Source organism: Alosa alosa, chromosome 14, assembly GCF_017589495.1.
Source record: "Alosa alosa isolate M-15738 ecotype Scorff River chromosome 14, AALO_Geno_1.1, whole genome shotgun sequence".
NCBI classification, from domain to species: Eukaryota; Metazoa; Chordata; class Actinopteri; order Clupeiformes; family Clupeidae; genus Alosa; species Alosa alosa.
Genome location: NC_063202.1, coordinates 15,788,382 through 15,815,186, shown reverse-complemented (window position 1 = coordinate 15,815,186; position 26,805 = coordinate 15,788,382). Strand labels below are relative to the sequence as shown.

General features: G+C 46.4%; 1 protein-coding gene across 1 annotated transcript in view; it reads left to right on the top strand.

Moving 5' to 3' along the window:
- Positions 1-3,863: 3,863 nt before the first annotated feature.
- Positions 3,864-26,805, top strand: part of dennd2b (DENN domain containing 2B) — a gene marked incomplete in the record, with an annotated part of 43,735 nt that continues 20,793 nt past the window's right edge. Inside the window, 7 exon segments of the mRNA XM_048262364.1 lie at positions 3,864-4,048; positions 12,908-13,003; positions 17,699-18,299; positions 18,301-19,019; positions 21,239-21,384; positions 26,360-26,484; positions 26,751-26,805. Of these exon segments, the coding sequence (XP_048118321.1) occupies positions 12,930-13,003; positions 17,699-18,299; positions 18,301-19,019; positions 21,239-21,384; positions 26,360-26,484; positions 26,751-26,805 (1,720 nt within the window).

Sequence of the window (26,805 nt, the reverse complement as noted above, 5' to 3'; positions counted from 1 at the left end):
TCACATGCGCTCATGATGTAACTTTAATACAGAGCTAGGTCCTACATCCCACTCACATAGCAGAGCCAACAGATGTGAAGTCTGTTAACACACGTAACTAATCTGTCTCGAAACTTCAAAGGATTGATGTTGCTGCTTCTTGCTGCAAGTGTTTTTATTGGTTTGTGTCTGTCTCATGAATTGTCCCATGAAATGCTATGCCATATCCAACTGTTATGGTGCAGCCTTCTCCAAACAATGCCATGCTTCATTAAACACTAACAATTCTGACAGTATGAGCATAACGGCTAACATAGATGCCGACTTCTTAACCAGGCAGAAGTGACAGCACTATTATGTATCATGATACAGATTGCAGAGGATATTTCAGATTAAAGGCACAGGCTCATTAGTGTATTGAGGGTGAATAATATCCCCCCATCAACTTCAATCTTGAGATGGGGATATATGAAGATGTATTCAGTGTGTGAATAATGTCCAGCTGTCTCATTCTTTATAATTTCAGGGGAATGAATCATGATGTCTCGCCTAAAACATATTTTTTTGCGTTCAGTACTGTTCACTCTGTGGCCTGTCCCCATCATTAGGCTTCTTAACGTTGAACTACTGAAAATATATTGTTGTCTCCTGGAAGCATTTGCCCATAAATATTTTGTGGTTGGGTTGTGGTTAAAATGTCTGTGCTAGGGAGGGATGTTGTGTTTTGAGGCTCTTCTGGTATCACTGAGCTTGATAGAAGGCTAATTGCAAATATGCCACTTGTAAGTATCACTTTCAGCTATTGTCATGTTGTAATGCTCCCCAGCCTTAGTTGCCTGAACAGAGAAACCGCAGGGTTGCCGGTTCGAACCCCGACCAGTAGGCGCGGCTGAAGCCCCCTTGAGCAAGGCACCTAACCCCTCACTGCTCCCTGAGCGGATTCAATGAATGTCTTCAGGGCAACTGATGATATTTATTACAAAAATAAAACAAAAAGTAAGCTGTGTGTTTGCTTCATTGTTTTGTCATGATCTCTCTGAGCTGTAAATGTTATCCATAATGTAGTTCATAATTATGAGACGGTTAAAAGAGCGCTCTCACATTTAATCATGGACATGTTGCCTTTCTGAACTGTTAGTGTTTTCTGTCAACATGTTGCGAAATATGTTCCTTAAATGTTCCTTTGTACTCTGTGTATCTTGCCTCATATATAATCTTTTGGATCCATTTGCTTTCATTTTCAGGGTCTGAAACAATTAATCACTGGGAAGAGACAGAATTGCATCATTAGTATGTACTGTATGTCTTCAAATGTTTGTGCTGTAGTTCATGCACTAGAACTTTACTTGTTGATAGACTTTTCCCGCCCTTTCAATTAGGGCCCAAGGTCTAATTATCCATAGCATTATTCTCTTTAATAATTAGAGAACACATGCTTCCAATGAACTTTGTGACCTTTATCCTGTGACCATTAATGCACAGGCTTCAAAACCCAGTAGTGACACTTGTAGTGTCTAAAGTGAGTTTGCTGTAGGTTTCATGGGTCGAAACCAAAATAGTCTTAATAATGTGACTATGTTTGCAGTTGAATTGAATACAGTGCCGCTCAAAAACAAGGTCAGTCATTTCTCTTGTTTACTGGATGCAACAAGTAAGAACAGTCCCATTTGGAGCAGATTGCATCCAAAGTCAACAGAAAAAAGGTGGATAATCATTTCTGTGGTGCTGAGGTTGCATATTTTTGTCTGCGTTGTCAACAGAACCTCACCAACAAAAAGTCATTATGCTTTGACTCAGTTGGTGCTCTTTGACATCTGGTTCACTCCTACATACCCCACACTTAAAACCACCACATATTTTGGGGTTGTGATGTTCCTGGTAGTAGGCATACTCTCCCTGAAGTGATGTTTAGTCTGTGCACATGAATCTGCATTTCACTGATGTGTTCCCAGGGTTCATAGGAGCATGTATTGAAATATAACACCGTATGAGGTTATTTTAACACAGACACAGGCAGGACGCACAGACAGTAGATATGTAAACACACCATAGGCACTTTCAGATGTCTGTGAAATCCTGGGTAAAAACAAAAGAGAATGCCTGCACACCAGAGTAGCTCTCAGAGTTTAATTAAAAGGAAAAAAAGCAAAGTTTCGAGCCAACGCGATCTTCTTCAGGCCCTGGGTATCTGGGACCCTACAGGCAATGAGATCAGGCCATGCAGTCCTTTGGTTAAAAATGTTAATAAAATGATGTTTGCTGAAAATCACTATGCCTCCCCTGAATTATCCAAAATCCAAAATCTCCCAAAAATATAATGGTGGAAACATACTCTTTAATTGTCAGTCTGACATGTTTGGATGGGAGTTAGTGTACATTGAGTCCTGTAGTTTACCCCACAAAGCACATTGTAAGGTCAGGCTGTCATAATCACAGTAAGTTCAGTGCTAATTGAAATGGTTGTTTGAGGATCAGCCTTATCCTTAGAAGTTGAAGATTATGAGTTATTCTGGAACAGTGCATCGGCCAAGTGGTTTGCATTCCCAAGACAGATAACTGTGGGTTGTAGTGTGTGTGTGTGTGTGTGTGAGAGAGAGAGAGAGAGAGAGTGTGTGTGTGTGTGTGTGTGTGTGTGGGGGGTCATGGAGAACATGCTCTGATGATCCACTAGTTTAAGGTGGCTGGTCTCATATATCATATTAACACTTCAGATAGAACACAGAGTCATAAAACAGTATTACCTGTGGCAAACAACTGTTTTTGTGCTGAGCACAATGCCTTGTGTCCACCATGGTGAGTTTAGTTTAGTGTGTGATTTGTTATAATTGTTTGTTGCCTTCACCAAACTTGTTGAAACTTAATCATAAACCACTATGGGACACAGCTGCAAAACATTGTCAGGAGGACTCTTGTCTCTCGCTGGGCCAAAGTGGAATATATTTATACCACAGGCAATGCTTTAATTTTTACACTCTGCAATGCAAAGTGGCCAAAGCTAATCCATTTTTGCTCCCAGTGATACAGACTTGACTGTGTGAGTGACTCAGACGTACTATCTGCTGAATCATTTTGCAGACCCAAGAAGGAAAACAACTAACTCACAGTGTCCCTCTGGTTGGATTGCTACAGCATGTATTTGTCATTAAATACAATTGTCTAAAGGCCTGACTCATGCTCTGACTACGTGAGGCATAGCCCCCTGGCCAAGCCAGCTGTTAGCAATGTGTTATGCTTGTTCTCTGTTGCTGAGAAACCTAAAACTTCATAAGCACACAGGAGACAGTGGATCAGGGTGTTTTAGCATTGTCTGTGAGCCTCACTGCAGGCATGGATGTCCAACAGAGGCCATGTCAGCAAACCTAATTATAGTTCCCAAAGAGGCTTTTTCTTTGTTTTCTCAAACTCATAATGTAGGTTACAAAAACATTATCCACAGTTCTTTTATTTTAGTTATGTCCTGTTAAAACAGACCAAAGTAGGCTACTTTTGATTTGTGGTCCAATGATGGACAAATACAGGATTAGTCGTACATCCTCTAATTTAAATTTTCTAAACTCTTGCGCATTTGACTTTCTCCACTCCTAAGATGTGTTCACAAGTCTTGCTTAAGATACCATGCTTGAAAATTACCCTGTCCTTACATCTAGTCCATTAGATTAACTGTATTGTTTTTAATGTTTTTAAAGGAAGGAAGTATGGAACCAGGTTGGAATGCGGATAACAATACAATGAAATCATTACCAACATCATACAGCACTTATAAGTAGGCCTATTGAACCATGCGTTTGTGGTACTGCAGACCTCCATAATGTGGGAGTGAGAAAACTTGAATGCAAGAGTGGGGGGCAAAACATCCCATATCCTTGGTTACTAGCCCAGCCTTCTGCTTGCCAGCCCTCTCGGCAAGGGAGGACTCCGTTTGCTTGAGAGGACTTGAGTAGAATTTTAGGGAAGAAGTCCAGGTATCACCGGCAATGTTGTGTGTTTTGAGAATGATGTCTTAACAGGATCTGTTTTAGAGAGACACCTCAACATGAAAATGGCTTGGATAACCAGAGGCTTCCTTGAGGTAACGTTAACACGCCTGTCATGTAAATCGCGTCTTTGCGTTGTTAACTGGTGTTGTAACATTGTTGCAAAGAAACTTGCAGCATGTATATCTTGGCGCTCCAAATAACACTCGAAACTGTTTGGAAAGATGTTGCGTTTGAATAAGCTTAGCAACTTTGGAAAGCGGCACAAAGTATTACATTTAGTGTAAGGGGCCATATTTGGTCATTCACCTCTCTTGTCAAGTTGTGAAAACCAAAACAAATGTATAAAAAACGTATACAGTCCACTGGTTAGTGCATGCTCACTATCAAATACATGGATTGAAACCGATAGCCTAGGCTACATCCAACGAAATGAAAACGACATGGTTTGAAAGAACATACACAAATGTACCGTTCACAGAACAACTTTGGATTTCATATACCGCAGACATGAGAATGAGTACTATGAAAGTAAATTACAGAGCACAAAAGGCTTTTTTATTCTTAGAAACTTGAACAGGGTGGATGACAATCACTGTGTCAAATAACATGTCTCGATTAACGGCGCGAAATTTCGTTTAGAGTATAAGTGAAATAACTTGAAGCCACCATTATAGTGAGGTTGTTGAGTTTACCAATGAACTAGCCAAAACCTCTAGATATCTGAATAATGATTAATGGCATTTCCGCGTGGGTACGTATAAAATTGTTGTCTATTAATTCATAAGAAGACGAAGCAGCTGCAAGATATTTCTTGAACTTTCCGAACAGAGTGTCCATTGTACTGATCTAACAATGACGTCTCCTTCTCATTGGCTTGGATTGTCAGCTCAAAGCATGGGAAGGCAGGCTTTCTGTTTTCAGGCTAATTCTTGCGTAATAAGGAAGGCTGGGATGTCACTGAACTGCTATGTTTTAGTTCAGAATCTTTCCAGTCATGCATCTCATATAGCATTGCATGGCAAGACTTCTTTTATTTTAAGTTTTGGCTCCCCTGTGGTCTACCCCTCTGTGCGTCTACTACTTTGATATAACTTTATCAGGAGGTCAGGATTCAAGCGTGGCTTTCAACCATTGCATCATACTTGTCCCAAAATGTCATTCAGTCAGTTAGTCACATTGGAAGTTGTTGTCACCTTGGGGTATTTGGCATACTTCTTTTAATTTCTGATCTTGTTAGTAGCATCAATGTTTTCGGTGGTGGTGGTATGTTACCCCTGCTGGAAGTAAAGATAGTCAAACAGTACTGGAGGTATTTATGGCTGAGATCCTTCCTATTTCCTTGTTTAAGACAGTTTTCATGGACCTGACCAGTGCGCCACATTGTCCTCCAGTGTCTCCTGTTCCTTTTTGTGTCCTTTCCACTGGATTCCGTGCATATTTTACAGAGGCTGACAAAAATATGTTGCAGTTTGTGGTTGCTTAGAAAGAAACTCAAGCTGTTTCTCAACCCACAGATTTTCCAGAGTGACAATCTGGACTGTGGTCAGCCAGACAGCTAGTCACTTCCTGTCTGTTTATCATTGCCCTCGCCAGACGACAACAACGTCTACTCTTGGGCCAGTCTCCCCATTTGTTCCCCAGATGACAAACATGCATTGTGACTGACACTCCTGTATTGGTTGTTGATTTGAAATGGATGAGTTTAGGCAGTGACGTTGTGGTGGATAGATATCTGCTCCCTTTTCTCTTTGTGATGGATGAGACTATTGTTGATACCAACACTCTCCATCATTGTGCAGCGGATAGGCTCATGATTGATGTATAGCAAACAGTGAAAATACTTATAACCCTCTGTGTACTTATGAAGGCGGTGTTGACTGCATTCATATGGGTTGATGCTTAGCATTCTTTGTGTGTCACTGTCACATAATAAGGGGCACTTTGCAGGGCAAACCACTTTTCAGTGTGTTCTGTTGCTGGCATATCAAGACACACCTTGAAGAGTCTTAGCATGCCTAGAAGCCTAGTTTCCTGTCCTATAGTCTCTTTATTCATCCTTCATCTTAAAGGTGCCTAAGCGATGCTGGGTAACATCACTTCTGTTGACGTTCAAACAAAATAGTGAGCTAGCTCGTCCCTCCCTTCAGTGCAATTGAAACTCCTGAACGCACATTTCTTCGGTGATTGGCTGGAACAGTTTGTTATGTTTCATGGTCCAGGGTGGACCAGGATGTTTTTGTTACCGTTTTTGGAGTCTGGTCTGTCCACAGTGTATTCAGGGCACAGGCAGCTAGCGGTTGGTGAGGTGATGTTTGCTGTATGTGACAAAAAATGTTTCAGTTTAGAAACCGCGTAACATCACTTAGAGCACCTTTAACTATCTATCTTGATTGGAGTCACATATCACATGTAAAAGATTCCATCTGTGCATGAGGCCTGAAGCGCTGCATATAATGCAATAAAAGAAAAATTGCTGCAGAAGCTCAGTGGAAAGATATATGTCCTATCCCTGTGAGACTTTGGAATGCTGAGCACAGAAGGAGGTGCCTATACCAGCTGTGCTTATGTAAATCACATTCTATCAGACCCCATCCTCTTACCATTTATATCAGGATGATGTTATTTATTATAATTCCAACAAAGAAATGGCAACTGTAAATGGTCCAGAGACTAAGAGGTGGAATGAGAGGGAACGCAGCCTATTGCTTCCAGCCGGCAGGCCTAGTCATCTTCGGATCTCGGATATGGTGGGCATCGAGTTAGTGTGCAGCTGTTGTAAGCTGCCACAGCCAGCCTAGGCTAAGCATTGTGTGAAACATGAGGTGTGTGTGAGTATGAGTGTGTGTGTGTGTGTGTTTTTGTATGTATGTGTGTGTGTGTGTGTGTGTGTGTGTGTGTGTGTGTGTGTGTCTCTCTCTCTCTCTCTCTATGTGTGTGTGTGTGTGTGTGTGTGTGCGTCTCTCTCTCTCTCTCTCTATGTGTGTGTGTGTGTGTGTGTGTGTGTGTGTGTGTGTGTGTGTGTGTGTGTGTGTGTGTGTGTGTGTGTGTGTGTATGCCGGTATGTGCGCACGTGTGTGTATGTGTGCTCCATTGAACATGCGCTTTGGGACTCAGGGCAACACTTCACCTCTCACAGAAGAAAGAATCACGCCACACACCACAGAGACACACACAGCCAGTCCCCAGAGACTTGGCTTTCAGCTGTAGGGGTCAGAGGAACAAAAATGACAGGCCTTTTGTCACTTGTGTGTCGGAATGAAGCTGGACCGCTCGTGCGTAGCTGGGCATTGTGTGAGCACAGAATTTTCAATGAGCCGGTAATTAGGAGCAGATGGTGAGTCCAGGTGGACGTCCAAACCTCTGAGAAATCTTTCAGGTTAACTGAGACATTCCCCTGCATGTTCTATTCCCTCAATCTAAACATGACATCCTTGGACAATGACGACAGGCAGTGTGTACACGCACCATATGTCCAGTGTGTGTGTTGTGAAGTGAAACTTTTATGAGGACCATATGTAATTAGGACGGGGGAAGGGGGTTTGGTCAAGGGGATGGAAAAGCTCTGGTATGGCTCTTCCTTCTCATCCATATTTTGTGCATTTTGAAAGGAGGATTCTCAGCAAAATAAAAATTCCCTTGACTCAAGCTCATGTCGGACCTGTCTGGCTTTGCAAGCTTGCTCTCCAGCTATGTTCCACATGGAACAGAAGAGAGGAAAAAAGTGGACGACAAAATGTCTCTTAAAAAGTGTAAATGGTCCCTTGTGAATACATGGCTCTGTTCATTCACTCTGAGGTTATGATGTTTGAAAACAGTTGAGATTGTGCAGATCTTTCTCTTTCTCTTTCTCTCTCTTTTTTCTTTCTTTCTTTCTTTCTTTCTTTCTCTCAGACTCTCTCTGACTCTCTCTCACATTGTCTGTATCTACTGGCTGTGAGTAGACTCCATGGAGTTTTTAAAGTCTTGGAGGAAGTGTCTCAGCAAAAAGTGGACGACATTTTTTTTTGCCAGAGGTAGAGAGGTGAAGCAGACAGGAAAACACTATTAGGTCCTCATTGTCTATTTTTGGAACTCCCTCTTTGAGTCAGTCTCGTCCACTTGTAAAAGAAGCGCTAAAGATAGCAAGGAAATGCTAGAGATAGAAACATTAAAGAAGTTAGCAGAAGGGGACTTCTGATGTCTTTTATACGATCACCCACCCATCCAGTCATGTTGATGCTAGAGATAGAAACATTAAAGAAGCTAGTAAAAGGGAACTGCTGTCCTGTATACGATCACTGACTCCGTCCAGTAATGTCCAGTGCTGTTGGGATGGCACATTCATGTTCGTTCCATCACTGGTTCCTTTGTGGCTCCTCACCAGTGTCCGTCCACTGCCTTTCAGATGTCTTCTGTATGTGTTGACTCTGCTATTTGATTGGCAGCACAAATATTAGTGCATTCCTGTCTCGTGGTCTGCTGGTCCGTGGGCCGCTTTGAACGTCATGGCTGACAAGGCCGATGACCCGTGTGCATTCCACAGAGTGTCGCGCACATGGAGGACTCACTGTGATAGTGGGTGTTTGACTGGCTGATAAAGGGCTTACTTTTTAACCACTGCTTGCTCAAGGACGACACAAAGGCACAAAGGGCTCCTATCCTCAGTCCCTCTGCTTTTTGACAGCATCGCACACACACACACACACACACACACACACACACACACACACACACACACACACACACACACACTATGTTTAGCTCAGTCATGTACACTGCAAGTATTTGATTGAATTTCACACCGACCAATGAAATGCCTGGCGCCAGCCTTGATGTTCAAAACAGTGACATGTGCATTGACCTACATGTCATTCAGCTTTCTTGAGGAGCATTGACCACAGGAGAGAGTTTATGTTGTTGTTTTTGAGGGTCACAGTATGGAAAACTCACGTTAAGTTTTTACTTTGGTGATAGTACTCATTATAGAGGCATAGATTACTCGCCTGCGTAATTACTCTTCTGTGGTAGGCGGTGCTATGCTCGTGATGATTACTGATTACTTGGCTGTTATGTGTTTTGGAAAGTGGACAGAAGTCAGTAGAAGGGTCACAAACACACCACACAGACATCCGAGAGAGAGGATGGCAATCAGTTGTTTACAAGTTGTATAAACAAGGTCTAGGGCCAGCACTTAAAAATGGTATCAGAGGTATCATCTCTGATATAACATTTCTGTAGTTTCTGTCTCTTATAAAGGTTTGACTTGTTATTTGATGGTCCATTTTACTCATGCTGATGTTTTCTGTATAAATGGGTGCAGCTCTGGCTCTTCCTGTTGTAGATCTTAATCTGGTTGAAATACAAGATTAGCTCTCTGTATTCCAACAAATGTCTGCTATTGTATGGGTTTAAGCAGTTTCCCTTAAACTTCCTTATGGAGCTATTTATAACACTATAATAAACTCCTAGTGTATAAAGTGCCTCTTTGTATTATGCTTCAACTAGATGTAAATACCGTGAAGGTATGACTATTCCATGTTTCTCAACACTTACACTTTGAATAGTGCTGCTAACTCAGGTGTTTTGTGAAATGCCTTGCCAGTTCAAACATTAACCACAGGGTGATGTGCCCTTTGGGAGCTACTGAGAATGTAATTCTACATAAGAACAGGACAGGGGTTGTTTTGAGGGCTCAAACTCTTAAAAGACTTAATGGAAATACATTGGCTGCATGTGAAATGCAAGGTTCTATCCCGAGGTCTCCCGCTCCCACCCTTGGCCTTGCGGTTGCGAGGGAGACTCCTGCCGTGGCAGAGGGTCATCGGCGAGCTGTTGCTCTCCCTAGTTCCCACACACTTGGGTGTTGGAGGAGCTTGGCAGGCGTCCGGGCGGCTGTCATGCATTTGCACTGAGCGTGCTCAGGTGGCAACAGACACACACACACACACACACACACACACACACACACACACACACACACTGTGTGTCTCCGAACCGTTAAGAACAGGTAGTTGCATTGTTGGTGTCAGCAGCAGGTTCCTCTAGATTCTGTTCACAAGTTTTAACCTGCTTCTGTTGCCCAACTGGCAGTGTTGAAACACATTTCCATTTTCTCACGTGTCTCATGACTTCACTCACACAGGATACAGTAGACATATATCTCCCACATAGAAAGTGAATGGTCATGTTTAGTGGTACAGTACATACTGTATATCTAACATATGGGTGTTTGGTCTGGTGGTCCTAATGGTCAATGTTTTGCAATGGTCAAAGTCCACACTATTGAAAAGTTTGTTTTCAGTTTAAATCTTGCCCCTGTCATCACCGCCAGTATTGCAGTGATTTCTCATTTTATGTCATAGTGAAACTGCAAAGATCAAGTAGAGCCAAACTGGAGAATCATTGTGTCTGTAATGTTTTGGTAAAACAGTACCTCCACAATCTTGTTATAGGTTTCTAAATGCACTCTGTATGTGCCTGCCAAACGTTGTGGTAGAAATGATTTAATGGTCTAATATCTTTTCAAGGTTGGTGAACAGTATTTTTACAGCTGTGCGTCCCTCAACAGCTCAGTGAAAATATTGGGCTGCGTTGGGAAAAACACAACTCTCTCACATGTTTCATCTATTCATAAGCACCAGTTGTCAGAGAATAAAAAAAGATATCTTCAGCTTCAGCATTATTTGTCATTCTCTCTCATATATCGGTTGGAGTTCTCTGTCTCTGTCTCTATCAATTACTTTGGTATTGTTTTCCCTGTTGGCTTTTTAGTGACGAGTTAATGATGCCAATCACATAGTTGTCTATGTTCATGTTCAAGAGCATTTAATTGAGAGGAAGAGGGAGAATGAAAGAGTCAAAAGAACGTAAAAGAACAAGGGACTGGGAGAAAGAGAGAGTTGAGAAGGAGAAACTGGGAGAAAGAGAGAGTTTAAAAGGAGAGAATGAGAGAAAGAGAGAGGGTTCAAAAGCAGGAGAGACTGGGGGAGGTCTGAGACCCAGCGCGCCTGGTCCCAGAGGTCTGCAGTGGCACTGCTGTTGAGCGGGTCATGTGCTCCCACGTCAGCTGGAAATGAAGATGCATGTCCTCCGCAGTCCTCCGAGGCAGGAAATGGCTGACAGGAGGAATGCTGTCTCTCCCCTCATCCCTCAGCCTGCACACAGCTCACAGCTCACAGATCACAGCTCGGCCTCCTGCACGGCTGTGCCGCCGCTGCTCGCCCCGCTACTTCATACAACAACTTCCTGTAAATAAGTGCCACTGGCCACCCCCAGCTGACCCTGCCACCCCCCAACACCCCACACCCAGCTCATCCTGCCACCCCCCAACACCCCACACCCTCCTTTAGCTCCAGTTCCATCAGATCTCACACTGACCGCATCGTAAAACGAAGAGCTCTTTAAAGAGGAGCCGGGGAGGTGGGGAGGCAGCTGTTATTTTGTGTTGCTGGTTTCCCACCTCTGTTCACAGATGAGTTTGCCCTCTGGTTTGAAGGGAGGAAATGGCCTAGTGCTTGGCATAGAGTCTGTGGGAGCCTGGGCCATGTTTGTGAATGTGCTTCCAGCAGAGGAGTGCATGTTCCTGTCAAAGGCAGTACGCTCTCATATGACTGCTGCGGATTGGCCTGCAGTCCATGGCGTAGAGAGAGTGATTGTCAGGATCAAAGGAAAAATCCATTTGACTTGATTTAGAAAATACCATCAGACACTAAATGTGGAAATATGAGCTTGAAGCAAACAGAGCAAGTTGCACAACTCAGCAAAATGTGGTTTTGTGTAGATAAGTGTGTGTAATTGGTGTTATATTTTTGGGCCATGTCTGAGCAAAGCAGACAGCAGAAACTTGCTGTACTGGAGGGCATAAGCACCGAAACCTCAACTCTCCTGTGGAGCTTGTAAAACGAATGGCTGTAATAAAAGTAGTTGCTTTTGTAGCCCTCCAAATTGCATAAATGTATAGGGAAAATAATCATTTTTTAACAAGCCAAAAGATTGAGCCTAACTGTAAATCTTTGCTGATTCCTTTTAAACAGACTGACAAAAGAAAACTACACCTTCCATACCAGTCACTCGCTGTTATCTCTCTCCGCCTCCAACATCACTTTCTTATTCTGTCTCTTATTCTTTTCTTTCTTTCTTTTTTTTCTCTCTCTCTCATTATCTCACCCTATTCAGTGTTTGACACACCAGAACTTTGATCCTTTTTTTCTTATTTGAGTCCATTTGTGAGTCAGCTTTGTGCCCTCGTTAATGACTTGGATCTTATGGTTTGAGATGTATTAAATGTTTTGGCTCAGTGAAGCCATGAAGTGACCATGAAATGTTGAAAGCCGTGTTTCAACTAATGATTGCAAATCTCTGTGCAGCCTTGCTGAATGATCAAAAATATTTCCTCTGTTTCTCTGGTAACCACTGGAATTCATCTTGTTTTCTGGACATCGCGTCAGTGCATGAGTGTGCTTTTTCAACAGTGATTGATCTTGGGAAATTGGCCCGAATTCTCCAACTAATCTTAATGCCACTACAGTGAAATATATTTTGGCCTTTTATTTGGACTTCATTTAGGTCGCATTTCATTGAGGACATATTTTGGATGTCAGCAGACATTGGCATCAGTTGGATTGTAATGAACTTATAGTATTTGTAGTTCAAACATAAATACATTTTCTTGCAGGAAAAAGCCTAGCCTACATTTCCAGATATTCCATAACCCATACACGTTATGACTGTGAACAGACTCAAATTCCTCCAGTTGTGTGTATTTTGAAATTCTCAGCTATGAAGCACATTGTGATCTATTCCCCTCTACGCATACACACACACACACACACACACACACACACACACACACACACACACACACACACACACACACACACACACACACACACACACACACAGCAGTATGATTTTAGAGGCATTAAGTCAGTAGATGTCTGTTTGTCTTATCTGTTGTTCTATCTGTTCGCCAGGTAAGTGGGCGGTCAGGTGAAGATGACTGCCAACAAGAGCACCAAGGCCGCACCCAGAACAGGAGTGGGTAAGGAGGCCCAGGAGATCCCCGACAGGTGAGTGATCAGCCACAGACCCTCGTTCACCTAGGAGAGGGAGAGGGAGAGGCTAGCCTGTTAAAACATGATGCTGTCTAGCGAGAAAAAGTAACTGACTGAATCCAATAAATTTGTTTATTTGATCCAAATCCATGTATTTGGTAGTACGTTAAACCGTCTTAATCCATGGTTTTTATGTTTTCACGAGGGAGGGATCGGGTGAAATCATCAGGGTTTCATAAAGGCTGCTCTTCTGAAAAGGGGCCCCATTCAAACATAAACTCCTCTCTCAGCCCAAGCTTGTTTGAGTCAACATGTTGAGAGCTGACATTTTCCTGCTGCAGACACAGAAACAGAACGGAGCTGTGTAATGAAAGCTCTGGAAACGCACTCTTGTCTTCCTCTGTCATTTGTCATCCCTCGTTCACTTCATATACACTGTGTCCATCTCCTACAATCGCTCTCCTCTAAACTAGCCATTGTAGGGAAGAAATGTCTGGAGTGGCCACCACTGAAATACATTTTGGCCTCTGACAGCGTTGCCTCATAGCGGAACACAAGAGCCAGAGCTAAACTCGTGCTGTTTTTAATATCTCCCCAGTGAGCTATGACTGTCCAGTCAGAATCCTGGCATGGTGATTACTGTATCATATCTTATCATGGTCTTATCATGGCCCTGCCAGGTTGATCCTTAGTAGTGATAGGCTTATGACTGTGAGTCAGAGATGTGGTGGATTAACGTTAACTTCCCGTGTTAAGTGGCGCTCAACTTCCTGAGCGGCCCCCTCCGAGTAAGTCTTGTGTCAGTGTGTTGAGTCAGTCATGGGCATCTTGTCTGGAGCCTTGGCAGCAGGAGCTTGGCACCCCGTAGATCATACTGATGCCTCCTTTGAAGTTCAATTCAATATTTATTCAGAATCTGATTTCAGGACGTGCTTCCCAGCAGTGTCATGACAGTTGGTATAAATACAAAGCACAGTTACAGGAAGAAATCTGATGTAGTGGACTAAAATATCACCCACCACAACTCCTCTAGGAGAGCAATGTTCCCCAAACACTTAAGAATGAATTTCCTTGATTATCACTTATCACAAATTATATGATAACAAGACATTTATGACTTTGAATGTCCATGTGCACAGTCTATGTGCGAGAAATGATGCTTGCGTCGGCCCCCATCCTCCCACAGGGCTGTGTCTCGCGGATAAGAATACACCCAGCGTGGACTTTAAATCACAGCCTGCGCTTGGGGTGAAGGCTGCTGAGGGGACGCATTTTATGAAGAGAGGATTTGAACTCCGAACATTCTGAGGCAAGCTTCTCATAATAGAAAAGATAATAACTACAGAAAGCATGATTCACTACTGGGGCTGAAACAACTTCAGGTTTTTTTGGAGGAGGGGGCGGAAGGAGAAAAAAGGCTCCGTCTTTGATTCCGAGAGGGAAGGCCAAGGTGCACTCATTGGCCTGTGTGTGTGTGTGTGTGTCTGTCTGTCTGTCTGTCTGTCTGTCTGTGTGCATGTGTGTCTGTGTGCGTGTGTGTGTGTGTGCCGTGTGTTTCTGCTTTGATGTGTTTTTAATGGAATCCTGTCGATCTTCTCTCACCGGCTACTGAGGGAGCAGGAAATAGCCTGTGGTCAGACTCGGGGGCTGGTGCTGCCAGATCTGGTGGGAGTCCGTCCATTTCTGGCAGCCAGCAGCACAGCACAGCTCAACTCAGCTCAGCTCGGTCCATGTGTGGCCAGGGCAGAGGAGGGTCTGCCCCTGCTCCAGCACTTGGCTTGTTGTCTCTGGCTTATGGCTGCCATAGACCCTCCTCAGCCTGCTGGCCAAACCTCAACACACACACACACACACACATACACACACACACACACACACACACACACACACACACACCACTGGAGTGTGTGTGAGAGAGAGAAAGAGAGAGAGAGAGAGAGAGAGAGGTCTGGTCCCTGAGTGGAGAATCTTAAAAGGGGCTTGGGAGCGTTCATAGAGCTGGATCGGATGTCGCAGGCACATTTTTGACCACTCTGTTATTCCATAGCTGATTGTGTTTAAATGCAGCTATAAATGGTGGATGGGTGGATCGGGTTGAGTTCAAATGGAAGAATTGGATGGAGTTGAGAAGCCATTTAAAGTACATTTCCAGTAATGGGATCTTAATTTGTAATTGTTTGTTCATAGGATTACAGAATGCTTAATATGTGTCTAAATATTGTTAAAGGCATAATTTTTTAAACTTTGTTTTAGGTCGTTTTTGGTCAAATTTAACGACCCTCTTTTTTTGGTATGGTGTGAAATTTAGCTTGCTTGACAGAAGTTGGTCTAGTCTCAACATGGTGATTTGCAAAAAGGAAAAAGAAACAGATCAAATGAGTTTCCAGACTCCATGTAAGGAGCCAGAGTGCTCTGGTTTATGTGTAGCAGGACTCACATTACATGTGTTTTTATTTTCACATTATTACCTTTTACAATACATAGCCTCACTCGGACTGGCTGGCCTTGGGCTGACCTTGGGCTGAGGTCGGGCACAGAGAAAGTGATGGAAATATGTTTTTGAACAGGTCAGCAGCCCGCGTTGTAACCCTTGGAAATGCACTGTTTATAATGCTTGAAACTCCTGAACTGCCCCATGCTTGATGGAAGAGTCGTAAAGCAGAATAGGTATGTTGGACTCCAAGGACTGGCTCTGACCCCTTAATGAGTCGAGGATATTTCTCCAAGAAAGAGTGCAGCTGGAGTTGGTAGGTCGCCTGGTCAGTCACCGGGCTTGTTAAAACATCCCACTGGCCTCCTAGTGGGCTTTTATGATGGATGGCATTGGTTCGCTTCATTCACTGAATTCCTTCTGGGAGCCATGCCTCTGCCTCTACCCAGGCCCTTGCAAAAGTCCCCAGAACATATTTTTAATGGAGGTGGTTCATTTGGTTCATTGTGCGTAGTTGTGTAGTTGTGAGTGAACGATTTCCCTGTCCGTTACATTCATTGGTGCTGGTTTAGTTTTGGCCATTGTGGAATTTTTACATGTGTGTGTGTGTTTGGTTAATGTGTAACAATGTTGCTCCTTTAGTAAATAGAGTGGAAAAAATCGCTGGCCCTTCTAAATGAAAGTACACAGGGAAAGTGCTTGGTCATTCGACACTGACTTGAGTACATATGATGCAATTTTTATAAGTCATTGAGAGGAGCTGAGCTGAATGGATTGATGGTGTCTGCTGTCAGTATTTCTTTATTTGTTTAAATACTCCAATAGTCTGCCATTCCTATAATCTATACATTTGCCATAGTTTTCACTATAGTCAGGAATTGGTATGAACCTGGTATGAACATGTGAAAGGAAATATATGCCATCTCTCATGTTGACACTAAGGACACAGTATAATACACAACTGCACCCTGTGACTCAGCTTGAGGGTGCGAAATCAGACACAGTATAGTTGAACAGTCTGACTCTGATGCTTGGAGGTGTTTAGTGGTGTGTGAACCGAGGAAGTAAGTTTTGAAGCAGTCTGTCTGTGGACTGTAGCTCTTTAAACTAAACTAAACTAGCCTGAGGAAGGATCTGTGGGGATCCAGGTGCTGTCTCTTTCGGCCCCACCCTCGCCTAGTGGGGTGTGAGATGATCTGCCCCAACCTGCATCCTGGAACACCAGCCTGGCCTCCTCCCAACCTGCACTCCTTATTCCAGCCGCCTCCGCCACCGGTGCCGTGACATCAGATCTCTTTCTCTCTCTCTCTCTCTCTCTCTCTCTCTCTCTCTCTCTCTTTCTTTCTCTCTCTGTCTCTCTGTCTCTGCTTCATTCTCTCCCAGGCAGGGGCCAAGTCCAGTCACAGTTCCTGGAATCTGCTGCACTCAGGTTATTTTGAAAAGATTGGGAAAGTTTCTGTCTCCTCGTGTGTGAGTGTGAGGAATCTGAGAATGAGGTCACTGGAGCTTCTCTCTCTCTTTCTCTCTCTCTCTCTCTCTCTCTCTCTCTCTGTCCACTACGACGCAGTGATTGAGCAGGATTAGTGTGAGGTGTGACCTAGGGCTGTGGGTAATTAGGGGACGGACTCTGTGCTCTGTGTGATGGACTGTGAGCTGAGACAAGAGTCTTAACCCGCCGACGCTGTCTCAGAGGACTGCTGAAGGTAGGAGCTCCTCCATCTCTCCAAGCCAAGGCTTTCCCAGGGCTTTCTGTGTGGGGTCCACATAAATTCTGCCCAAATCACTTTAATTATGTGGAAAAATCCACACATGCATTTTTACTGAGCATTTGTATTTGCTTTGGCTGAGAGTTGGCTTTCATGCTGCCAAAGTTATGTCAGATTCCCCTGGTACTTTCCATTGAGTGTTTTACATGCGTGGTCAGTGTTACTGGTACTGATAATAGGAAAGATCTATCCTTGTTTTGGAGTTTTTTGTGTTTTGCCTTTTCATTTCTCGTCTGAGTGAGTACATTGATTTATCTGCTGGCAGTCTTGAGTATACACCTGAGCTAACCACTGGTATCTGGTATTCCTTGCCTAATTACTCTCAGTGTTCTGTTGATGGGAATCAGGGACTTTTTTTTGTCAGCAGTGGCGAGCATTCAGCTCTTTCATGGTGTTTAATGGTTCGACTGGCTGTTTTTCCTTGGAAAAGAATTCAACAGGAGCAATCTGAACCGCCTCGGTGGGAGTATAGTTTTTTTTTTTTCATTTCCTTGTCCTGTGCTCTTGTTTCAGGTGCCAGTCTGTTTCCCCTCCTCCCCTTCTCACGTCTGGCAAGGGCTTGTGCCACACCTCCCTCAACGACCGCGAGGACTCGGCGCCGCTGTCCAGGTACGCCAGAGGCAACTGCAAGCACCTGAGCCTGCGGAACTGGCAAGAGAAGAGTGCCAGCCTGCGCACGGGCGCCCCGCTCTCTGCCGACTTCGAGTCCCAGAGCCGACTCATCAAGGCCAGGAGCATCAGCTGCCTGGACAAGAGGCTCTCCATCTTCAAGCCCACCACACCGGCCGACGCGGGAAGCCAGGAGCCGAAAGAGAACCAGCAGCAGCAGCAGCAGCAGGAGCAGGAGGCTGACCAGGCCAAGGAGGGTCTGAGTGCGGGGCCTCTGAGCTGGAGCACGCTCTCCCTGGGGCCCAGCTCGTCCACCTCCTTCTCCACAGCGGCCAACAACGGCCACAAGCGCACCTTCTCGCTTAGCCGCACCGGCGGCGTAGGCCCCTACTCAGCCACCATCCGCAAGAAGATCTCGGAATGGGAGTGTCGACGTGTGTCTCTCCCTAGGATGAGCCTGTGTCTGGACAAGAGGCCGGGGGGCGGTGGAGAGCGGGTGGGGGGGTGGCGGGGACGGTCTCCCGCCTTCGCCCTGCAGCGAGAAGAGCTTTGACTTCAAGGGCGGGCGCAGGATGAGCACGGCCTTTTCGGAGTGCTCCTACCCTGAGACGGAGGAGGACGAGGTGTTGACGTCCGACAGGGAGTCCGTGGGACGCTTCCAGAAGAAGTTGGGGAAGACCGAAGGGTCCGGCGTCTTCCTGCGCTCCCTGACGGCACGCAAGGAAACCTCGGCCGTTCTCAACCGGATACAGAAAATCGAGCAGGCGTTGAAGGACAGTCCCACTCCGTCCCCACCCCAGTATCTCAGCAACTGCTACGGCCTGGACAAGGGGCGGCACAAGTCGTTCACCATCGGTGGACTGGAGGACTTGGACAGTGCCTGCGGCAGTAAGCGGAGCAGTATCTGCTCCATCGCCACTGAGCCAGACCTGGCGCCGGCGTCCGACAGGCTCTCCAAGCTCCGTCAGCGGTTCAGCATGTGCTCTGCCCGCTCCGAGAGTCCCGAGCCTCCGGCTGCCAGTCCTGGCGGCACGCCGGTCAACCCTTTGCCCAAACCCAGACGCACCTTTGAGTATGACGCCAACCGCAACCATAAGGGCGCGACCCCCAGCAACGGACTACCTCCCACGTGCGAGTCGCCACCACCACTGCCCTCGACCCCTGCCCCCTCCCTCTCACGGAACCCCAAGACTGACCGAGGCTCCTCCAAAAAGACCCAGGATAGGTGAGGAAAAATAGCTCCATACCTCTGTTGGCAATGGGTGGTGTGTCTGTTTTCATGCAGTACTTACTCTTTGTGAGTCAATGGTAGAATTGTGTGCAGTCTCTGTGTGTGAGAACGTACAGTATCATCATTGTTGATCTTTTCCAAAATTCCATGTAGGGTTAAAAGCACATGTCCCAAGTCAAATAGATTTATCTTGCGGGATGACAGAGCAAAGTCCAGTTTTTAACAGTAAGAACACAGAGAATCCATTTGTTTAGCTCCCTTCAGAGAGAGAGAGAGAGAGAGAGAGAGAGAGAGAGAGAGAGAGAGAGAGAGCTCCCTCGGAATGTCCGACCATTTATTTGTGTTGGACGTGGAAGCATCTGAGACATGTTGTGAGAATGCTGTCCAGGGTCAGGATCACAGGCGAAGCATTTGCTTTGTTAATGTTGTTGCAGCGATTGAGTTATTGGCTTTTGTGTCTCGGGCTGCAGGGGTAACGTACAGTAGATTGGCTCTGCTGATTTCACAGACTCTAATGTTACTAAGTGATTTGGTTCCACTCAGTCTGCTCTTTGTTTAGCGCTTGATAGTGTGCAGGGATCAGCATCCAGTCTGATTTTCATTTTCCCAAGGATTCCATGTTTTCCCATGTTAAATTATTTTGCTTCTGGCATCCAATTAGGGATATCATGTCATTGCAACATGTTTTTTGTTGTATAGCTAGCCTCAATGGATCTGATGCATTTGATGGGAATACAGACTGGATATGTTCCACTTGAAATGAGATGTACTCCAATTTCCAACACGTATAGTTCTCCGCTTACCCGGATTTGCTTGGGTTGTAGCATGTGGGCATCTTTAATTAATTTGTCCACGGCAGTTTGCCACGCTCTGGTCAGTGAGACATGGGAGACTTGCCACAGATCTCCGCTCAGTACACTTGGAAGTGATGAAGCACCACATTAAATTTAGACTCGTCTCTCAGCACCTGGCCCGCGTGCTCCAGCTCAAAAACATGAAACGTGGGCTCCTTGATGTCCCAGGCGTTGGCTCACACCTCTCACACAGCTCCAAGTTGGGCCACGATCTGAGCAGGCGTCCACTGAAGCCACAGAGAAGGAAGCGAGAGAGAGATAGAGAGAGAGAGAGAGAGAGAGAGAGAGAGAGAGAGAAAGAGAGAGAAAGAGGGCTCTGGCTGCAGCTCTGATGACTGTTCCGCACGCTGTACGAATCCTCTGAGAAGATGATCATACGCCCGCTGGCGGAGGCCTGCTAACGGTGGACCAGCTGGATGCTCGTCCTGTAGGTCTCCTTGGCAACACGCTGTGCCGCGTGTACCCTTGCGTTCCCATGGCATCCAGGGTGACTCTCAGGGTTTGTTTATGGCTCTCGTGGCCTGTTTAGATGTGCCTGAGAGAGGCGGTTGTTTAGGCCGACGTCTGCCCGTGGAGACCGGCCAGAGGATCCTATCCTTTAATGTCCTCTGAGCCTCATGTCCATGTTTAACATTCCTGTGGCTGGTGTGGACTCCACTGTTTGGAAGCCATAGGCAGACTCTGAACCAGGCTATGATATCACAGCGCTAATATGGGAGATGCCTCTGACGCACACACACACACATACACATACACACACATACTGTACGCACACACACACACACACACAAAAGCACACACGCACAAACACGCCACAACACACACACTCCCATGGCCAGATGCAGGACCAACAGCACATGTTTTGTTCAGGGGGAAATAAACAGGAAACCGTGGGCCAATCAGAGCACATTTTGACGTCAGCCCAATTGGGTTGCTATGGCATTTGTTCATGTCCACGTTGTGTCGGTCTCTTTCCCGTCATCAGAGTCCTCATTGAAATTTGCTGCCTCAGAGAGGGCTTGTGTGTGTGTGTGTGTGTGTGTGTGTGTGTGTGTGGGGGTTGGGGCAGTGGGGGCAGTGGGGATGGGTTGGGGGGGGGCAGTGGGGATGGGGGCAGTGGGGGCAGTGGGGTTGGGGGGGGCAGTGGGGATGGGGTTGGGGGCAGTGGGGATGGGGGAGGTGGGGGCAGTGGGGTTGGGGGGGGCAGTGGGGATGGGGGGGGCAGTGGGGTTGGGGGGCAGTGGGGATGGGGTTGGGGGGTATTTTGTGTAGTTCACTGCTGTTTCCCGTTGTAATTGTATGGTTCTACGCGTCTCTTTCTGTATCACGCTCACCTCATTCCGTGTGTGTCCTCCTCAGGGAGTCGTTTGAGTCCGAGGATGCCGCCAGCTTACCCTCCTCCTACCCGTCCTCTCCCACCGAGAACGGCACGACCTCCACGGGCACGCCCAGTCGCCCCAGCTCCAAGAGCCCGCAAGAGGAAAACGCCTACGAGGACATAGTGGGTAAGACACACACACAACACACACACACACACACACATGCATGCATGCACAGACGACCAAACCTCGAAGAATGACAAGACTCTGTTGTGTCTGTAAGGAGTCCATTGAGAGGGAATTTCAAGGAGTAGAGAGGAATTTCAGATCTTCAGAACGACATGTAACAGCAAATAATAGTCTGCCAGGCGGGTCACCAAGTAATGGCAAGAAACTCTCAATTCTGATTTTGAATGTAGAGTTAAAGTAGCTCGTGTCTGCATAAGGACATTGTGCTCTCCTCATGTCAGTCAGATTTCTACAAATATACTCAGTATGACTAATTCAAGCATGTTTTATTTGTTTTGTTTGTGTGTTTACACAAAAAGGATCCATATTCTGTTCCACAAAGCTGAATTGCCTAGAGACACTGATGGTGGATGTACCTCCAGTGGAAGAGAGGAATTCCACAGACAGTTTTAAATTTATACTGCACCTTCTTCCTATGACAACAACCTGTGTCAGCCAATTGAAACATGCCTGGAACCCGCAGAACATTTGTTTTGCATACGCAAAAACAATATTGTTTTAGTCAAGTAAAAAAATAACAGAAGGAGGGAATACGGCCTGTTCAATTTATTTTCTTGCTATTGTTTTTGCTATGGTTTCTTGGCATTGTTTACTGTTTCTATACGTAGGCTGAGAGAGAGATCACTGCAGTCAGGATGGAATCCATAATCAAAGCAAACAGTAAATGAAGCAATAAAAAGTAAGAAATTGTCTGTGATATTTATGTTATTATTATTTTATTATTATTTTCAGACTTTACTGAAAATAATCCTCTGCAGAGCAGAGATGTTCCGTCCTAAAGTAGAGGGTGTCTGGTAGTGTGAACATCTAGCGGCGCACTTGTTGGACTGTCCAGCGCAGCCATGTAGGAAATAACTGTCCCTCTACATCGCTCTTGAGCTGATGTTAAAGAAAGTGTCGTCCTGACCGCTCCAGCGTGGCCGGTGCAAATGCTTGTTTCTGCGCGTGGAGGGTGACAGACTGCTGGCACGCTCGGCTGGACAGTTTTATGTGCAACATTCCTTCCTGGTAGGAAATTAACTGTGGCCGGTGTGGAGCGGGTACCCAGAGGAGCCTCACATGTCAACAATGGGCCTGCATGTCAAGCCCCCACCTACGCCTGCCTGCCCTCACACACATACACACACGCACGCACACACACACACACACACACACACACACACACACACACACACACACACACACACACACACACACACACACACACACACACATAGGCAAGCTGCTGGCAAGCCCCCCCAGGCCAGCTGTAAATCCTGGTCTGGCTGAAGGGGTTTGGACGCCAGAGCTAATAAAGCGCTCGGCTGGGAGGGGTTTGTCATATAGTCAGATGAGCCTGTGTGTTTGTGTGTGTGTGTGTGTGTGTGTGTGTGTGTGTGTGTGTGTGTGTGTGTGTGTGTGTGTGTGTGTGAGGGGGAATTTGTCATCTAGTCATCTAGATGAGCCTCTTTATTTTGGAGCAAATCAGAGAGAGAAGTGTTTGCTGACTTCTCATCAGTGGGGTCAGGAGCTTTTCCCTAATGAGCCAGAGTGACAGAGGCCCACTGTCTCTCAGCATATTGTTGTTGTTGTTGTTGTTGTTGCTGAGACTAAAGTTCTGTCTCTGGGACACTACTTACCCGCCGTTCCAAGCGGTGCATCAGTCCACAGCAGAGGAGGGACAAGGGTGACTCCACTCTGCACCCCGACAAAGCCTCCTTTGTTCTCCAAACACCTCCAGTGTGTGTGTGTGTGTGTGTGTGTGTCTATGTCTTTGTGTGTGTATGTGTCTGTGTGTGTGTGTGTGTGTGTGTGTGTGTGTGTGTGTGTGTGTGTGTGTGTGTGTATCTGTGTGTGTGTTTGTGTGTGTGTGTGTGTGTGTGTGTGTGTGTCTGTGTCTGTGTGTGTCTGTGTGTGTCTGTGTGGATGGCGTTGCGGTGGAGCGTTTGAGAGAATGCTGATTAGTTCCAGGGAAATGTATTGCCTCTGTGTTCTGGGCGCCTGTCCCCGGCCATTCCGCTCCGGTTTGGAATAGCTGGCCCCGATGGAGGCTTACTGCAGCGCCGGCTTCCTGCACCACCAAAGCTGCGGTTTTGCAGGTCATATGTTCCCTTTTAAAAGGCAGCCACATTTGTTGGGAGATAAGCCATGTTTCTGCTCTCGTTCCACTTCATGTTTCAGCGTGGAGCGCACCCACACACTCGAGCCCCTGCCCCTGCCCCTGTAACTGCCCCTGTCCCTGCCCCTGCCCCTGCCCCTGCCCCTACTCTCGGGCTGGAGTCTGCAGCCTGGGCTCCGCTGTTGGGCCTTAGAGTGATTAGTGGTGCTGTAGGCGTGGTGGGTTGGTACACACAGCCTGGATGAGATATGGCCCCGCTGACATGACGCTTCAGAGGGTGTTTACATGGGGTGTGTGTGTGTGTGTGTGTGAGGCGGTCGAGATGAGCTGTTTGCTCAGTAAGTTGTCAGCAGAGAGGCGTGTGGCTGTGTGTGTTCTGGAATCTGGGGAGCTTTGCCGCCTGCCGGGGCCAGCTAGCGGAGCAGGGAAGCGCTGACAAGGGCAACAGGAAACGTCAGGGACAATCAAGCAGCGCGCCTGCTGCTGGAGACAGAACTGCGTGACTCTCGACTCTCTTTTTAGACTTTTTGGAGTATCTTTTTTTGTCTTTTTTTGGTAGTGGTATTATTTTGGAAAAGCTCTGTCTGTGCCATGCAGAAATAAATCTGCAGACTCAAACAAGGTGACTTCCAGCTTGGACCCAACCACCCCCCCCCCACACACACACACACACACACACGCACATACACTGCCCCACCCCCCCACGCCCACTTCCAAATGAAAGGCGCTCCGAGCTGACGGAAGATCCTAAGCCAAAATTAGCAGAATGTGCTCGCTGGGCTGAGCGATGTGGCTTTAAACCTGCCCATGTCATTTAGGCCCAGATGTATAATGTGATTTAGTGGTGCCACTGAATGTTTACACGACACACGGCCCGTGCAGCAGGAGAACGTTCCCTCGGCCACATGAAGGAGCTGTACCACTGTAATGTCAGGGAAGTGGAGGTCCCTCCGTGGCCACATGTTATTGGCGCAGGAATATGATGCCAACATTGTCTGAACACACAGTCTGTACTCTGTGTCCTCTCGCTTTGAAAGCTTGTTGTATAAACAAAGGCGCAATCACTGTGTCCATGTGTGTGTGTATCTGTGTGTCTGTGTGTGTGTGTCTGTGTGTGCGTGTGTGGGGTGAGTTATTCAATGCATGGTAGTTTGCCAGTAAGGTGTGCCCTCCCAATCTCTCTATTTCTCCCTTCCTCTCTCTCTCCCCCTCTCTCTCTCCCTCAATCTCTCTCTCTCTCTCTCTCTCTCTCTCTCTCTCTCTTTTCTCTCTCTCTTTCTCTCTCACCCTCCCTCCATCTCTCTGGCCCAGTGTTATTGGGCTTTCTGTAAGCAGTGTGGCTGATTAGTACCTTGCAGCAGCACATCAGCAGTAGGCCTAGCAGACCTGTCATTTCCCCAGCACGCCCTCATTACCCTACAGTCTTTATCCCCGAGGCCTGAGGAGCACTCAGGGGTCAGCCCTGCCCTGTGATTGTAGCACTCAGGTCCCCACAGAGCCCCACTCAAGTGCTGACCACTACCACTGTACAGTTGTACACACAGAACCCAGGGCTGTGTAATTTACCTCCTTTTTAACGAGGAAAAGCTTTTGAGGCTGGAGGCGGTTGACTTGACGCCTTGCATGCCAAGATGAAGTAGCGTATGTGGTGCTGGTGTGCAGTTTTTTCCAGCTCGTGTGTGTGTGTGTGTGTGTGTGTGTGTGTGTGTGTGTGTGTGTGTGTGTGTGTGTGTGTGTGTGTGTGTGTGTGTGTGTGTGTGTGTACATGTGCGTGTGTGTGTGTCCTCAGGCGTTTCTGCTGAGGCGACGTGCTGTCGTTCTCATAACCCTCAGGACCCCTTTGAAAAAAAACACCCTCACAAGCTGAGTGCATGTCAAGATGGACATGGCCTGCAATGTTACACAAGGTCTTATACAATCTGGTCACTTCCCAAGCACAGCCAGTGCTAGATATGTATTGGTATCCCTGTGGCCGTTTCCTGTCGTCTGATGTGTGTACACCATAGCATGCCTATAGGGACATACATTTGTCCTTAGGGAAATGGTTGTTTCAGACTGGGGTTGTTTGTTTGGTCACACGTGGCTCTTGCTTTTGACAACTGCCTGGTTGGCTTTTGGTAGTTTTCTGCTGTTGGTTTTGGATTAAATCTGAACTCCTGCGCGTTTCTGAGAAGGCTCTTAAGTTTTGCCGGTAATTTTGTGAGGCAACAGAATGACATCATGACATTCCCGTGGATATATTGTGAGAAAGGCTGCAGCGGTATCAGAGAAGAAGCCTCCTCCGCCGTAAACTGCCGGCATGCTCGGCCAGTGACTCATCAGTGACCTGAAGACCTGCAGACTCGGAGCAGCCAGGGTGCTCCGCTCCAACAGAAACTGTTTTCAGAGACAATAGAGCCGAGCGTTTATTGAGCCAGCCCGGCCGAGAGACTTCTCCAGAACACTGCCGAAATGACTCATCGCATTCTGCCCCCGAAGGGTGCCTCTCTCCCCCTTCACCCTCTCCGCTCTCTCTCTCTTTCACTCTCTCTCTCTCTCTAGCTGTGCCTACTGCACAGTTCTGTCTTTCCCTCTCTCTCTCTCTCTTTCTCTCTCTCTAGCTGTGCCTACTGCACAGTTCTGTCTTTCCCTCTCTCTCTCTCTCTTTCTCTCTCTCTAGCTGTGCCTACTGCACAGTTCTGTCTTTCCCTCTCTCTCTCTCTTTCTACCACTCAGCCCCTAACAAGGCATTTTCCTCCTTCCTCCTTGAGTAAACTTTTTTGGCCGTTGGTTTCTGGCAGGACCCTGACCTGCGTTTTTCTCTGTCCTACTCAGAATCTATGCGGGAGAACCCGTATGAGGACGTGGACCTGAAAGGACGGATTTTGGGTCGGAAGTCTCGAGGGTCACTGAACCATTTATGGTCCTCTCAGGATCGGAAGCTGAATTCTCCTCCTCAGGTAATTAAAACAGTCTGGTGAATGTTGATACTTGGGCCAGAGGATTTCTCTGCGTTAGGACCCCAGCTTATTTTCATGGGTTTAAATATTCAGTGAGCTTTGACTTATAACAGACAAACATGTCTCACCATGTGAATGAACATCATTTGTTCTTCTCCACACACTGATGGTTATCCCTGGCACAGAATGGAGACAGTAAAAAAATGTTCTTTATGAGTGTCATGAACGCCATTGTCTAACGCAGCCAGTGCATTGGTCTTCCCCAGCTGCCCTCTAAACCGAGCAGTCAGTCGTTGCGGTTGCCTGGGCCTACAGACAGGA